The 17,248-nt window shown below is 46.4% G+C and overlaps 2 protein-coding genes across 3 annotated transcripts in view; one reads left to right on the top strand and one right to left on the bottom strand.

Moving 5' to 3' along the window:
• NTPCR (nucleoside-triphosphatase, cancer-related) overlaps positions 1-16,204 on the top strand; it is a 46,891-nt gene extending 30,687 nt beyond the window's left edge. Inside the window, exon 4 of one of the 2 annotated variants that reach the window (XM_023549291.2) lies at positions 4,381-16,204. In XM_023549291.2, the coding sequence (XP_023405059.1) occupies positions 4,381-4,449 (69 nt within the window). In that variant the 3' untranslated portion in view covers positions 4,450-16,204. The remainder of the gene's footprint in view (positions 1-4,380) is intronic. The other variant, XM_003410897.4, reaches the window with a different exon arrangement.
• The window catches only part of PCNX2 (pecanex 2), a 360,142-nt gene continuing 355,581 nt past the window's right edge, over positions 12,688-17,248 (bottom strand). Inside the window, exons 33-34 of the mRNA XM_064276483.1 lie at positions 15,455-15,903; positions 12,688-13,386 (exon numbers count right to left, since the gene is read on the bottom strand). Coding sequence (XP_064132553.1) covers positions 13,213-13,386; positions 15,455-15,903 — 623 coding nt within the window. The 3' untranslated portion in view covers positions 12,688-13,212. The remainder of the gene's footprint in view (positions 13,387-15,454; positions 15,904-17,248) is intronic.

Below are 17,248 nucleotides of genomic sequence, written 5' to 3' on the forward strand. Positions count from 1 at the left end.
TCTGTAAAGAAAGTGATGAGCTTTGTGTTAATTACATAGGAGATAACCCATTATTGTATTTATTGTTTTCCTCTGGGCTTTATTGTATTTATTGTGCTGTTTCTATTTTTCTCAAATGAAGAACTTCATTTATTGTATATGAAAATTTAGGGGTTGGATTAGATATTGTCTTGGGTTCTTTTCATTTTTGATATTTAGTTAAGTATCTGAATCTGTTTTTGAGAGCTTCCTTTGCATCCAGTGCTTAATCCATAATACCAGGGACATGTTAGGCATGTTCCGTTCCCTCAAGAAAAAGACCATGGGACAGTTAAAATCTGGGGCGAAGAAGGTAGAGCTATGTATGAGAAGCAGTAGGGAGAGGTGGTTCTTGGGTGGCTTCTTGAAGGAGGAAGTGGAGGAAAGAAGGGAAAGGAACTTGGATGCTTAAGATGGTCACAGCCTTGGCAATCTTCATTTAACTACTTAGCTAGATTTTAAAGACCCTTCTTAGCTCAGAGAATTTTAATATTTATTGCACACCTATCACGTGCCAGACATTGTGTTAGGTTCTGGAGATAACAAGATGAATAAGACACGGCCCCTGTCCTTTATTTATTTTTTTTTTCCTGTCCTTATGGAGCTCACAGTCTCATCTTAAGAAAAATTCTTGCCAAGAGACATATGGCTGTACCTACCCCTCTACCGCCTCTGGGCAGGGGCCAAAAAACAGACCTGTTGAAGCTGAGTCGATTCTGACTTAGGCGACCCCATGTGTTATACAGTAGAACTGCCCCATAGGGTTTTCTTGGCTGTAATCTCTATGGAAGCAGGTCACCAGGCCTTTCTTCCGTGGTGCCACTTGGTGGGTTTGAACTGCCAGTGTTTAGGTAGTCGTTGAGAGCACACTGTTTGTTCCACCAGGGGACCTTCTGAGCAGGGGCAGGGGGCATTTATATTTCTTTTAAGGCTTTGGCGCAGAAAGAACGAATGAGGGAAACAACTTTGTTCCTATCCAGCTTTTCTTTGCCTCCCTTTTCTGTTTCCAGCCCTCAGGTCCCTCTTTTAATTTACTAATCAGGAAAGACTTTCTGCAGCCAAAATTCTGGTGGTTGAATAAAAAACAGACTAGAATTTCACATAAACACAAAGGGCCCTGCGGTTGACGGATGATGCTTTGCTTGCTCTTGCGTTTGAGAGTTTGTCTTGGCTGTAATAGGGAACATACTAACTGAACTTTATAGACAATTTCACATAAATGTCTTACTGCATAATTTTCAAAAATAATTTTAGGGAAACCAAAGGGGAGTAACAAAATATTAATAATGCATTTTTTGCATTCTGTGTATTTTTAATGGGAAAATATTTCTTTTCCAGATTTTATTTGTATTCTTTTTGCATCTAATTAAGACTCCAGGAGTGCACTCTGAGTGTCAGGGAACAGGCCAGGCATAGTTCCTGATGGGGCATTGTCAGCAGACAGCAGCTACTAGAGGGAGGGGATGTCCCGGGAGGGGCAGAGGGCATCAGTGCTCATCTGCCTTAAAAACATTGCTTCTCTCCTGCACCTTAGTTTTCTCTTATTAACCATCCAGAGCTGGTGTGCAGTTGAAATGAGATGCGATAGGATCGTGAATGCTCAGTGTAGTGAGTCAGGGCGGGCCTCAGGGTGGTGATGAATACGATGGGCCACGTCCTTTGAATGTGGAAATGCGTCTCTGTGGCATGTAAGTGTTTTGGGGGGTACTTTTTAATCATCTCGTAAGCCTCCTGTTAAACACGACTTTTCTGGAAGCCTTGGCATTGTGCCACTTAAGCAGCCTTCTCTCAGGAACGATACCTTTGGTAATAGGGTTTTCCACTATATCACCCTTCACTTCCCTTCATTTGTCCCCTAACCATTCTATCAAAAGGCTGAGGGACTTGAAGAATAGAAATGAAGCCTTAGTAATGACCTGGGGGAAGATAGTCACCCTTCCTCGCCCATCCCCACTGCAAGCTGCGGATGCTCAAGTGTTTCTCATCATATCAGCTTAGATTTGCAGTTGAGCAACATCAGAACTGCTCATTGCAAACTGGTGAAGTCAAATGCCCAGGAGGCTTCCGATCCATCCGTGTCAGCTCCTTTTAATAGCTGGACAGGGAAGCAAGTGTCTCCTCGGGTTTTCGGAGCAGTGGTGTCTTGAGGAGTGCTGCTGTACTGGCCCCTCTCCTTGCTGCTCAGCCCTGCAGAGTAGAGTTCATGCTTTCCATCTGGAGAAGGGCTGCCTCCCTTCCCCACCTTTCTTTGCCGCCATCTCTCTCATACTCTGCTTCCCTCTTTCTTTCCTGTACACCCTTCCTCCCCCAGCTCTACATGTCATCCTTTCTCTCTCTGGCATTTGTAAAGGAGGTAATGAATGTTCAAGAGGAGGAAAAGGCCCATAAGGTCCATCAGTCTCTGAATTCTCTTCCTCTTAAGCCACACAGTACACTCTCACAGACTTGGGAAGCAGAGCATTTTCGTTCCTGGTGAAATCAGGGTGGGAGAGAAGGGAACCTGACAGCTTGTCTCCTGCCAGTCCTTTCCCTACACTGCTGTGGAAGCCATCAGGAGGCTCTTGGTGAGCCCGGCAAAGTTCACACTCTCTGGATGCCTGCCTGCCCCCCACCTTACCCTTCTGCCTTTGTTCCACGTCAGATGGATTTCCTTTATTGCAACAGAAACTGACTCCAGCTAATTTCAGCAAAAACATCAACAAACAAGTCTTGTGAGGCTGTGGAGGTTTCTCATCCATCTGAAGGAAAATTTGACTGCTCATTTCAAGAGGAGCCAGCGCTGGTCCAGCTTGTGGCACAGCAAGGACCCTGGTCAGTGTCTGTGGGTCAGCACTGTCAGGGGTCAGCGGCAGTCCTTGCTGCTCCAGGTCACTCCATTCAGGATTCATATTCTTGGGTAAAGCTCCAGAGCGTAGCTTGCCCCCTACTTGGCCAGGGGCTAGTTTCTCAGACTGTGTAGTCTCCCACAAGGAAGTCCAAGTGTTCTTGTGAGAGAGGGACCAAGAGTGACGAAGTCCACTGTGCATTTCCTCATCAAACATTTAGAACCTGCTGGATGCCAGGCCTTCTGCTGGGCCCATGGAGTGTACAGCCTGCAGTGTGATCTGGCCTGTCTCAGTCCAGCCATATTGAACTCACTGAAGTTGCCAGAGCCACTTGCTCCCTCTTACTGTGTGTGTTCGTACTGGGCCTTCCTCTGTTGGGTGCCCTTCTCCCACCATCCACCTAGTGGGCCCAGCCTCCTACCCCATCTGTGAAAATTAAATCCACATTTGGAAGCCCTTCCTGACCTCCCCACCCCCACTCCCAATGTAGCTTTCTGTCCTTTGCATCACAGACCCCTTAACATTGACCTTGTTCATGTTCAGGTCTGTCCTTCTGCTCTGGTCTGCAAGCTCCATAAGGTCAAAGTTTATTCCCAGAACCTCGCCCAGGGTTCCAGTCAGTACCCCATAATTGTATGTCAAAAGTGTGACAGTGTAGGGCCAAACAGGGAACTACTGGTGATGAGTGATGAGATGACCCTGCCTCTACTCTCAGGGTCATCTCACCGTCCACTCCCTGATGTCTGTATTCTTGTGTGTGCTCATGAGGAGCATATGATATGGTTATTGTTTGAGAGGAAGAAAAAAAACAAAACAAAACAAAAAAGCCAGGTCAGCAGGTGGATCTTGAACGCTCTGTGTTAATTTTCGTCTGTTTGTTTTGTAATGGTATTACTTACAGAGGCTACGCACTGGGGCCAGCAGACTTGAGTTCTAGTCTGTACGCTGTCATCAATGATCTCTGATCTCTCAGGAAATCTTTCACCTTTCTGAGCCTCAGAGTCCGCATCTTTGAAATAAGGAGATGCCCAATGTCAGATTCCCCTGCCAGACTCAGATTCTCTAAGTTTCTGAAGAGAAGAGTAAATGAGTGACCTTCTAGACGCATTACAGAATTCCGGCTAATTCTCTATTCTTAGCGGTCCATCTAGTAAAGCTTGTTGTCTCCCTCGTTTCATTTGGCCAGTTTCTTCTGTTCAGGGCAGGTGGTGAGGGCCATGTCTCATCCTGTGTTTCCATCATCCACCCTAGAGTGCTTGGCACAGAGCTCAAATCACAGCTCTTCCGATTGTTAAGCTCCATCGGCCAGCAGACCCACTTTGACTCTTTGAGCTGTTGCTTTGCAGGAACTGAGGGTGGGATTCGAGGACACCTCCCATGCTTTCAGGGTACTTGTGAAGAGGTATTTTCTCCCTAGGTCATAAAGCACACCTCACCCTCTCCCAACCTGCAGGGCTTTTCTGTTAGAGTATAACCTGTCAGAGGGCTGAAGGAAAGGAAGGGAAGCCTGAAACCACCCTCTTGCTTCTCCATACAGGTTACCAAGGAAAACAGAAGCAGCCTTTTGCAAGATATCGTGACGTGTGTGCAGAGCAGCAGGAAGTGAAGACGATTTGCGTTGCTGCTTTCCCACGTGTGAAGAGTGTTCCCAGTTCACGTGGGGCCTGACAGGCACTTTGCCTGTCAAGGTATGATGCCTCAGGTTTACGGTCACCAAGGTCTTAAAACCTCATGGGTTTTTCCAAGGAAAGCTTGACAGCTGGTTTCCATAAAATGTTTCAGAGATCGAATTAGCCTTAATGCTGGATTGACTGTACAAGATTAACAATCCATTATGGTTTATTTATGCTTAAAGATTTCTGTTTATTTCCTCTTGCAGTCGTGTGCATGATTTTGGTTAATTATGAAATGAGAAATGGTTTTGAGACTATTAGTTGGAATTTGCCCCCACTGAAGTTTATAATGTGTTCAGAGGAAGGGGAAAAAGGAGTTCACTACTTAATCAATTTTGCATGTCATGAAAATTAAATTCCTTTCCAGGTGCAGCTTTAGTTTTATGCCATTTAAAGTGGTAACAGTTATTTGATTTTTAAAAATTATTATTCCAAAAGAAAACCATCCCAGTTTCTTGTTGTTTATTTGTTTATTGCTTAATAAATATCATGATCAGTCTGATGGCTACAGCCACCTGAGTCCTTGTGCAGAAGGGATGAGTGGTTTCTAAGAGCGTTCCTGTCCTTTGGTATTCAGCAGGTACTGGTCAGAGCTCGGCCCACGTGGGTTCAGATCAGAGTCCGCTTGGGCTGCATTAACTTAGGCACAGTTCTTGGACTTGTGTGTGCCTGTTCACCATCCAGAATATAGGGGCCGGGCTGTCCTCAAAGCATGGCAGTACCACAGCACAGATGGAAATGAGCACCACCACTCTGCGCAATTCCGTTAAGAACTCAACAGTGCAATGGACTGGGTCCAGTAAGAATAATGTTATAAAAACTTAAAATTCAACCCACAGCATTGGCACTTTAGTGAAAGTAGAAAAGACTGAGCATAACTTGTTTGTCTTGATTCCTAATATGAACTCAAAGTCTAAAAACTTCCCTCCAAGTTACTGGTGGTACTCGGTATGGATTGAATTGTGTACCCCAAAAGTACGTGCTGTAAAGCCTAACCCCCATACCTGTGGATGTAATTCCCTTTGGGAACAGGACTTTCTTTGTTATGTTAATGATACCATATCAGTGTAGAGTGTGTCTTAAGCCAATCATCTTTGAGAGAGAACAAGAGCAGATGAGGCAGAGAGGAAGATACAAGCCACCTGAAGATCGCTAAGGAATGGAAGAATAAAAGCTGAAAAGAAACAAGGACCTTTCCCCAGAGCCGACAGCGAGCCTTCCCCTAGGGCCAGTGCCCTGAATTTGGACTTCTATCCTCCTGAACTGTGAGTGGTTAAGAGCTACAGCTACTAACCAGAAAGTCAGCAGCTCAAATCCGCAAGCTGCTCCTTGGATGCCCTATCGGGCAGTTCTATTCTGTCCTGTAGGGTTGCTATGAGTCAGAATCACTTGGCAGCAATGGGTTTGGATCTTTTTTTTTTTTTTTTGGTTTAAACCGTGAGAAAATAGATTGATTAAAGCCACCCACTTGGGACATTTCTGTTATAGCAGCACCAAGAAACTAAATACTATAGTGAGAAACAGTTGAGTGTTTTATTTAGGTCATTTTTGGTCATGATATATGACTATTTTAAGATTTTTTAGCAACTGGAGCTAGCAGCAAACCCCACTGCTGTTCATGCCAGGGTATGTCTCCCTGTCTGCAGCCATGGACACAGGCGTTCAGCCAGTAAGCACGTATGGACAAGCTATCCCATGAGCAGGGCACTGGGACACAGTGGACACAGAAAGTACTCACTTCTCTAAACCAAGTAAGTGATTTGCAGCTGCGACAGGCTCTGACATTTGATTCAGTCTCTTTCCTCAGTGCGTCTTTCCAAAGTAACTTTCTGAAGCTGGCTCTGGATTTGCCAGCCCTTTGAGGGATCACAACAGAAAGGCTTAAAGATTATGAATTAATCCTTTAAAAAGGTTACTTGCCCAGTATGAGGAAAGGGCTCCTCCTTCCCACTACTGCTGCCATGGCTGCATTTGTTCAGGGAGACCAATGCCAAGCTCCCTGGTGTTTGACAGTGTTGAGGTGACTCCCAGCCCCTGTCTCTGGGGACGGGAGGAGGGCTGAGTGCATAGAGATACACATTAGCATGGCACGGTGGCTAGAGGCTTCTCACAAAGTGGGGCACCATCCCGATCAGGAAGCTGGGGTCCTGCCCCACCCATAGACCTGCTTTCCTGCTGTTCAACCTTTGGGTAAGCCTTTCTTAGCCTCCAGAGAACTAGAGAGGGAGGGAGGCAGGCTGAGGGCATTTGTACAGACACAAAGGACAGCCGGCCTTGGGCCTAGTGGAGCTATCAGCCCCAGCTGAGGGGACCTCTCAGGGAGGGACCTTTACTCTCCACCTCTGTAAGGCGCCATGTATTTATAAGGCTTCTTACACATCTGCCATATGACTGAACGTGCCAACTTCTGGTCCGTTTGGTGACTGTTTAGTAGACTTTAATTTTGTATTAAATTGGAAAGAAAGCTGATGGGATTACTTCAAAAAAGCCAGGTGTGCTTTTGAAGGGGTAAGGATGCAGCTGCCTCCTACAAAGTATTCTCTTTGTAAAAATGTCAGGAGTGACCCCTAACATTGTGGGGTACCACAGCTTCATGTATGCTTTCTCCTTTATTGGTAAATTTAGATCAAGATCATAGCACTGGCAGTGGCTGAGACACGGTTTGGACCCAGATCTACCTGTGTTCTTTCCACTGTGCCCCACTGTGGCCTTGCTTGAGCTTTCTGTCATTTCCTGTTACTCTGAGCCTATCATGTGCTCCCAGAACTCAGAGTTGCTATTTAGCTATGATAAACTATGGCCAGTATAAATCCAAAGAATATTTAGTGTCTGCTTTGTGCAGGGTCCTTAAATGATCGTTGAGTTACTTTGTCAGCCAGAATGATCACAGAGCATGTATGAAGATGTCAGACACAATCCCTGTATCTCAAGAAATGAAATGTAATGGAGAATGAGATGAAGTCACAAATAACTAATGTAGGGCCAATGTGCACAGCCCTTAGAAGGAGTATTCAGCTGAGACTTATAGGAAGAAGGTCGCGTTGGGGGATCAGGAGAAGATACTGTGGGTTCACTCGCTTCCTGAGCACAGCCATGGCTGGAGGAAGGCAGGCGGGGCACGTGTGGGTGTGGGTGCTAGCTCTGAGGTGAGGCGGGGTGGGTGGCAGGGGCAGGCAGACAACAGGAATTCTCTATATGCCTACTTTTGAAATGCGCACCCTTCAAACAGATGAAGGTATCTAACAGACAGCTAGATGAGTCCAGATGTCAAGGAGTAACTCATTTCGAAAAGCACAACATTGAAATGGGAGTTGCTGGTATGAAGAATTTCAGGCAGAACAATATGGTTGGATGGGACAGCAGAACTGATTTGGAGAATGTGTTCACTAGAGCGTTCTTTCTTCTGCCCCATCCCCTTCCTTAGCAGATGATATTGCTGCCAGCCACTGACCACTTACACAGTATTTTAAAAATTGTTTTTCTTTCCTGTTACTTCTGGATAAGAGTCAGTACATGTGGGAAGCTGGAGAAGCTTTTTAAACTGATAGAATACAGTCTCTCTGACTACATGGCTGTGGAATGTGGGGATAGTAGTAGAAATAATAGGGTCTGAACCTGTCTAACTTCAGGGAGAGAGAAGAGAACCGTCATCATCAGCCCAGTGCTGATTTCCATGAGGTGGAGGTCAAACATAGCGCCTCCTCCCGTTTTGTTACCAGCTCTGACACCAGCCGTCCTCCCCAGGGCACTCTCTACTTCTCTCTTGGGTTCGATAATCTGTTGCAATGGCCACATGGAACTCAGACCATACTTATAGTTAAATGGTTCATTAAGGAAGTAGCAGGGCACAACCCGGAATCAGGATCAGGAGGCATGTAGACAAAATCTCCCTTCAGCGCAGGACAGCTCTCTCAGCTCCTCTTGGCCCCCTGAGGCTCCCCTTAGCCCTGCCATCTGTTTCCCTGTATTCTGCTGCTGGGTGCTGTCTGGGCCTCTCACTGTCTTCACCTAGACCCACGTTACAGCTCTTTAAGGAGGTTCCTTGTCTCCTCTCTCTCCTTCTCTGCTTCTTCTCTCTTCTTTGTTCATTCTGTTTCCTTCCTGATTCTTACCATTTCAAAAGCCTCTGTGGGGTTGGCTGTATATATACACAAACTCCTCGTCAATTTCTAGGCATGGCCCTCCACTAGGGCCATGAACTGACCAATCCCCTTTTGGTAGGCCACAGACACTTCCCTTGGATAGAAGGTTATAGACACTTCATTTGCATAGCCTATTGACCAATCCCAGCAAGGTGCATACCAATCACAGGGTAGACTGCAGCCCAGATCAGACAAAAAGTATGAAACCACAAGGTATTTACAGCTTACCCAGGAAATGCCAATCAACCTGGACAAAAGTAACAAACCCTCTGGGGTAGAAAACTAGGGCAAAGGTAACTCCTCAGGCTTAGGGGAAAAAAATCTAGCAAGCTGTCCAAAGAACCAGGGTAAAAAACTACATAAAGGAACTCATTTCACCAAAATGGCTGACAAGAAGAGGCTCCTAGTGAAGCTACAGATTCCCTCACTCTTTCCCAGCCCCTCAACAATTAAAGGGGGTGGCAATGGTAGCCCAGGAAAAAAAAAATGCAGTAGGCCTTGAGCCTTCTTTCTATTCTCTCTGCCTCAGCGTGCATAGAAGTTTATGTCTGGAAGAATTGTGCATGTGTGTGTTAATGGCAGATGCTAGTGTCCCTTCAGCATGATGATTTGGGACAAAATAGTCGAAAGAGGCGGAGGTGGCTTGAGAGGCATAAATAGGCATTGTTAATGCACGTTTTATGGACAAAGAAGTTTGAGCAGCTAATGATTTTTGACAACTGCTTGCCAGATACAGATGGTTTCAATGCAGCGTGCAGAGTTTAGAATCAGTAATGTCAAATTAGCTACACGGTTTATAGAAAACCAAGTGCTATGGTTTTTATATTATCTTTAGAGGAGAAACAATCTTGTTCAGTGCCCAAATGCAGACATTAACTCTGTATGCTGGCAGAACATTTGCATAACTTTGTCTAGAAGTGTCAACTCAGGAATGCCTCCTTTAAATGGGGCTAATCATACAATATTTTGCAAGGAATACTCTCCGATAAAAGCTGACTGGCTGAGGACCAGGTAAAGAAGCTCACAAATTCCTAACGGTCATATAAAAGCTGTGGCTTCATTGGTGCTGCTGGCCAAGCAGTCACAGAGAACCCTGGAGTGACTTGTACCGAGCTGTTCCCTCTTGCAGGTATGTACACCTGTAGATGTAAGTGTGTGCACACATGCACGTTTTCAGTAGGCAGATGCAGGATGGCCTGACTCTTCCTAGGTAATGCTAAGAAAACAGAGTTGCCATCATAGCGGAGGAATTTGGTCTTGTTGTTGTTGAGAAATTGTATACATTTTCTCCTCCCTCCACCCACCGCCCCCAAAAGACTTCACCAAGAACAAGGTTGAGGAATAAACAGATTGAGCAGTTGAAGAAGCAGCTCAGGCATCTCTCTAGTGGAACCAGATACAGGAGCACCTGAGGTGCTATTGACTTCTCCTTCTACAGAACTGGGCTCCCAGCTTCTTCAGCAGAGTTTTGCTTTCTGTGCAACACAGCAGCTCCTGTGTCCTTGATTCTGGATACCCAGGGGAGTGATTTGCTGTGCTGCAGACTTGGTGCCAGGCACTGGTCTTTATTTTTCTTACTGCATTTAAGCAGACACGCTTTATGAGGAGGCTGTACTCAGCAGCTTACAGACCGACGCTTAGTTCTCAGGGCTTTGGTGTACAGTTGCCAGGGAGGATTTCAGAGCGGCCAGTTAATTTTGTCTTGGCCAACTTAGAGAACTGTGCCAATGTTACACCACCTTTTCATTACACCAGAAAAACTAAATCTGTTGCTGCTGAATTGACCCTGACTCAGTGACCCTACAGGACAGAGTAGAATTGCCCCGTAGGGTTTCCAATGAGCAGGGGGTGAATTCAAACTGACAACGCTCTGGTTAGCGGCCGAGCTGTTAACCATTGTGTCGCCAGGGCTCCTTTCATTGCACAAACACCTGCACATGGATCAGAAATAACCAAGTTTGCATCTCTAGGGATTGCTCATTTGAAAATAATGACACTCTGGCTCTGGTTATAGAGGCCACCTATTGCTATTAATAGCTAATTCTTCTCCCCCAAAATCATGGCCATCTGTTTCCAAGGGGTAAGAGATTCTCTACAATACTCTAGTAATGTCACTAGGATAGGTGTCACCCAGTGTGGTAACTCATGGTGTCGCCCCCCCCCATGGACCTCCCCTTGTATCAGACCATACAGAAGCCTTGGTGATGTTTTTTATACTAATGTTACTTGTAATTCCCATATATCACCCCTTCTTTTCCTTTAATTACTATTTCATTCTCAAAAAGTTATTGGTAGAGGTTCACAAATACTAATGACCACAATATTGTGGCTAAAATGACAGAAAATTTGACAAAATCAGTGACTGTAAAAACACTGGCAGCAACAAAAACAGCAGTACATGCTTGTGGCACGTGCAGACAGAACCGTGTGATCCGAAGCGCCACTGTAATTGGGTAATAATGACAGCTCTGAGCAGAGTGTATTAGAAAGTTCAGAAGTAAATGAACATACAGAGTTTTAGCCTTGTAGGTATACTGATACATGTAAGCTGGGTTTATGAAAAATGTTTTTGTTATAACTAACCACAGGGATATTCTTATAAAAAATAATAAATTTCTGCCAAGATACTGCACAAAAATTTTATAGACATCATTTTGGTGTCATCCCCTCTGACAGTGTCACCTGGTGTGGGCCACACCCCTGCACCCCTCTAATGATGCCACTGCAATACCCTTCTCATTTTATTTCTCTCCAAATTTCCAAATCCTAGATACTTTGAAGAAATTTGTGTGATCTTTTTCTGAACTGAGTGGTTCTGTTGTCTTTGCAAAAGAGAGAGTTCAACAAGTCCATGGCCGTACTCTTCTTGGACTGTGTTTCAGGACCCCTTCCCCTCCGTTATTTGAGCAAGTATCCAGGTTTCTGCTCTACCCAGTGGGAGCCTTAAGATGGAAAAGATATTCAAGGGACAGAGTAGCAGGGGCGGGGGTCTGGGGACCATGGTTTCAGGGGATGTGTAGGTCAGTTGGCATAACAAAGTTTATTAAGAAAATGTTCTGCATCCCACTTTGGTGAGTGGTGTCTACGGTCTTAAAAACTTTGGAGTGACCATCTAAGACATATCAATTGGTCCCAACACACCTGGAGCAGAGGAGAATGAAGAACACCAAAGACACAAGGAAAATATTAGCCCACGAGACAAAAGGGCCACATATACTAGAGAGACTCCATCAGCCTGAGACCAGAAGAAATAGATGGTGCCCAGCTACCACCAATGTCTGCCCTGACAGGGAACACAACAGAGAGTGCCTGACAGAGCAGGAGAAAAGTGTGGTGTAGAACTCAAATTCACATAAAAGACCAGACTTAATGGTCTGACTGAGACTAGAGGAACCCCCAAAGACATGGCCCCTGGACTCTCTGTTAACCCAGAGCTGAAACCATTCCCAAAGCCAACTTTTCAGACAAAGATCAGACTGGACTATGAAACATAAAATAATACTTCTGTAGAGTGTGCTTCTTGGTTCAAGTAGATACTCGAGACTAAATGGGCAGCTTCTGTCTGGAAGGCAGAAAGGGATAGGAGCTGGTTGAATGGACACGGGAACACTGGGGTGGAAAGGGGAAGTGTGCTGTTACATTGTGGGGATTGTAACTAGGGTCACAACTATGTGCATAAATTTTTATATGACAAATTGTGCTGTAAACTTTCTCCTAAAGCACAATAAATAAATTTTTTAAAAGATGGAAAATATGTCTCAATTTGTCCAAATTTCATACTATAAAGGATAACCTGGTAGAAATGACAACAGTTTCAGTGCATCGGTTAAGTATAAACATTTTAATTCCAAAAACAAAGGTGTGTGCAAATGTCAGGTGACATGGTGAGGACTGCTGGGCTTGGAAAACAAGCATGCGTTCTGAGAAGCCCGCAGGAATGCTGGGTGTGCATGGCTTGGTCTTCCGGAGGAGATCTCCGGATAGCACTCCACGAGCACTGGGGTCTGAGAGGGCTTTCCATGCGCTGACAGGTAGAGTCTAAGTGTGTGTCATCTGTACCCTGGCTCTTCACAGAATACTTCAGACATGGCTGCATGCGCTAGAACGTGTCATGTAGTCACTATTGTGTGCTGACCTAACGCCTGCATAATCATAAAGAAACGAGGTTTACCTAGAAATGCATTTAGGTTCACCTTAGTGCGTTTTACCAGCTGATGGTACAATAAAGGCTGCTGCTCATTTCCTTTTCACAGTAACACGTATAAAATGCCAGCTATTTAACATGCAGTTGTCTTATTTTCATCAGGGCAGGAAAGAGTCAGTTATGTGCTCTAGTTGATTTTAAGATAGTAAATGGCTTTCATTTGAAATTTCAAATTCTGAACGTGATCCTTCTTTCATCACATGAGAAGTTTTCAGGAACCTGAGATTAAAATTAGTCTGTTTTCTAGAACAGCTCTCACACGGATTACAACACTTGCTCTTTTCAGTTTGAGGGGCGCCATGGAGGACCCGCAGTTCCTGCAGGTGTGGCCCATTCCTAATGGATGCCCGTTACTGCTCGTCTGAAGCACTTTGCTGGGATGCTGTATCGTCCAGCCCCATGTCCTCCTGGCTCGCTCTTCGGCACATCACCCTGAGGTTCTCTGCCAAAGCCTCAGCTAGACTGCGATCGCAGAGCTGGCCCTGCTCCATGGCATCAGTGGGTTCACACGGCTCTGAGAAGTGCTTCCAAAGAGAAGAGAGAAGTAGCAGACAGCTCAGTACATGTCATTGCCAGTTTCTCCTAGTCAGGACCCCCAGCTGCCCAGAATAGCTAAAGCACCCATATGCCCAGCGCACCTGAGGTCAGGTTCTAAGGCCAGGTCAAACTACAGAGGCCGGGGCTTAGCCTTTGAGGAAAGGACAGAAGCCACAATCTACCACAGGGCCTATGAAGGGGGTCCTTTTCACAGACAGTCTAGGTATGTTAGAAAGGGATGGACTTTGGCAAAAAGGTCATTGTGTGCCTGGATGGCCTGTGTCATGTTGGTGCCACTTCATACACACTTAGCCCTGCCGTGGATGCTGGGTTCCTGAGGTTTGGCCCAGAACAGGAGCATAGAGACCTTTTTATTCTGGACACACATAGTCTCATGGACTTAATCATCCTTGTTGGAGAGAAGGAAGGGGATGGGTCCCAGAGCCACACACTCCTTTAAGACCGTGACTTAAACACAGGCTACCCAAAAAACCCTATTGCCATCAAGTCGATTCTGACTCTTAGCGACCCTATAGGACAGAGTAGAACTACCCCATAGGGTTTCCAAGGAGCGGCTGGTGGATTTGAACTGCTGCCGATCTTTTGGTTAGCGGCTATAGCTCTTAACCACTATGCCACCAGGGACTGGAGGTAGGGAATGGTGCGATACTTCGTACATTTTTATTGAGGAAATGAGAAAAAGGGAGGGAAGTTTATCGGCCTGGTTTTCTAACTACCAGTTGCCATCAAGTCAACTCTGACTCATGGTGACCTCATGTCTGTCAGAGTAGGACTATGGTCCTGAGAGTTTTCAGTGGCTGCTTTTTGGAATTTGGTTACCAGGCCTTTCTTCCAAGGTACCTCTGAATGGACTTGAACCTCCAACCTTTTGGTTAGCAGCTGAGTGTGTTAAACATTTGCACCACTCAAGGAATCTTATCTAACTAAACTTAATTAAATCTTTTGAAGAAACCAGCTCCCTTCCTCTTGGCAGGTAGCCTGTGAGCTCCAGGAAGCCATGACCCTGCCAGTTGACCCCCGGTGCTGAACCCCATTGTCTTTTTAGACTAATATGTCACAGTTTGGTGTCCGGGTGGCTGAAGGCAGTAGCTGTTTTGCGTCCACAGGGGAGGAAGGCACTTCTACCTAAAGAGCATCACCCATGGAAGGAGAGAACAGTGACAGACCAGAAGGCCCAGGGTAGCCACCAGTCTCTACCTCCCAGTAACTGCACTGAGGACTGGGAGCAAGCAGAGTGTTACTCTCATGCTTGGTGAAGAGCACAAACCTTGGGCCAAAAAATGTGGTAACATCGAAGAGGAGCATGGGGAATCACCACATCTGAGGGCTGTTTTTGCCCTGATGCTACCTCCTACCTCTTTACCATGTTATACAATACAACCCCTGGTTCTCCATCTCTATGTGTGTGTATGTGTATATATATGTGGGGGGGTGTGGGGGTGTGTGTGTATGCATGCATACATGTATATTTAGTACTCATGTGATATCAGCTAGCCTGGGGTCTTGGATAAGTAACAGTTTATTCACATGAAGCCCTTAAAACTCTCTTTTTCTAGTGTTGAAATACCTGAAAGTAGTAGGCACCTCACCAGCTGTTGAATTAAACCGGATGGAGAGGAAGCAATGCTAACCTACCTCCAGTGTGGACATGTTTCCTCTCTTCTCCCTTAGGCCAGAATGCTAGAAGAGAATGAACTAAAACGTGCTTCCATTGCATGCGTGAGTGGAGGGCACCCCCCTTTCCATCCCCAGGTTCAATGCTACTGATGACAATTCTGCCCAACTCCCGCAGTGGGCAACCTCCAACAGTGCCTGGTGTTGTTATTTACAGGACGGGCACTCTATAGCCTGCCTGGGTCAGAGCACTGCCCAGCTGTTTTGTGTCTAATGACCTGGCGGTTTCTCACTCTGGGAGCCCTATAAGGAAGGTGATGCAAGTCTGCAGGCAGGTGTCACCTGTTAGAGATGCGTGGGCTGGGCCCCCATATTACTAGCCTGGTCACGCTCCGGCCTGCTAACGTCGTGTCTCCTTACCCGTGTGGCCTGACCTGAGGCTCTGGCCGAGGGACCCATCACGATGTTGACACTGCTGGATGACTGGCTATCACTGGTATTGCCACCCTCTGCAGCAGAAAGTCCAGAAATAACAAGGGCACTGGAGAAGCTCCTCTTGCCGAAGAGGAAGCTCAGGGTGGAGCTGGTGGATGAGCCCAAGCTGGATCTGATCAGTGCCTCGGCCCTCTCACGGACGCTCAGGTGGCCTGTGGTGGTTGCGGGTGGCGGCTGAGAGTGCAGGGACACAGCCGAGTTATGTAAGGAAAGCTGGCTACTGGATAGCCTTGGGGCCAACTCATGGACTGATGTGGACTTCTGGATGAAGGGCTGGTGGCTGTCCAGGATGGGGCCCGACAAACTCAAGATGGGCGGTCTTTGGCTCAAAGCCTCATGTGCCTGGACAGACTGGCTCCTGCCTTTCTTCCTGCCTTTGAAAGAAAGCAGAACACATTGTAGCCACAGGGGATTGCTAACAACGCCTGAGCCCTCGGGTAGTGATACAGGCAGGCAGCCTGCTCTGTGTGGACCTGAGGGACCAGATGAGCCCACCACCTTGGACACTGGAACTGAGACCGAGAACTGCAGGGCTCAGCCACTTTCTTCATATAAATAAGGCTGGGAACTGAAGGCGCTCACCAAGACTGTAGGACTAGTTAGTGGCTACATACCGGGCAAGAATGCAGGTATCTACAGTGGCACGTTAGCCATGTGGTAGAAACGGGTGGATTAACCAGTAAGCACGGTACGCACGGGCTTAATTGTGTTTACTTATAAATCTGCAGCGCACAATTCACTACATCTTTGATTTGGTGAAAAACGGGTGAAAGTGTGCATTACGGATTAGTAAATAAAGCACAAGGGAGCCCGTGCGTACCTTGCTTATTGGGTGATCCGTCCCTGGGTGAAAATATCACTTTGCCCCAGGGTGGGTGGGAGGTGTGGATGTGGGCGGCAGCAGCTACGGTTACCCATTCACCGTGGTTTTCTAGGGACCCTCTGGGTTTTAGCACTGAAAGTTCTGTGTCCTTGGAGATGCCCTCAGTCGGGAACAAACAGGGATGATAAAGCAGCTTAGCTTGGCCTCGTTATGCAAATTCGATTTTGTAACTAGGTCCTGTGCTCACCTGACTAGCGTGATGAAGGACAGCATGCAGGTTTTTATCATTTGTAGTTGCCTTGAAAAGGAAACAACAGGGTCAGACCACATGCTGTGGCCTTTGTTTTCTAGAACAGTTTCCCTTAAGGTCAGGGTTTTGGGTCAAGCCCTCACAGGCCTGTGCCTTGTCCAAGTCCAAGATCTTGTCCCCCGATGCAGCTCCCGCCTGCCCTCTGCAGTGGCCCTGCCCTCAGGTGCCCTTCCTGGCCCAGCTCAGGCTGAGACTTGTCAGGACAGGACATTTTTGGCTCGAGGGATTGGTCCTGTCCACTTCTCTGGAAGAAGGAAAACCTAAAGAAGTTCTTCCAGTGCACAATCTCCCTGCAGAGCCCGTGTTTAACTTCATAGGTGCGCAGTTCCAAAGAGACGGTGTGCGTGCTGGCGTGTCTGGTCTGGTTGCTTAGCGTAAGCGTCAATAATGGACTAGGATCTAATTTTAAAATATTTTGATGGTAGCAGCTAGTGAAGTCATGGTTCTACCACCTGCTTGATCAGCATGTCTTTGGAAGCTGCTACAATTAGGCACTGAATAAATAAAAATGTTTTATTTTAAAATAAGAATAAAACAAGGACTGTCCTATACACGTTGTCATGTTCTACCTTACCTCAGGTGGCCA

This window comes from Loxodonta africana, chromosome 25 (genome assembly GCF_030014295.1).
Source record: "Loxodonta africana isolate mLoxAfr1 chromosome 25, mLoxAfr1.hap2, whole genome shotgun sequence".
Taxonomy (NCBI): Eukaryota; Metazoa; Chordata; class Mammalia; order Proboscidea; family Elephantidae; genus Loxodonta; species Loxodonta africana.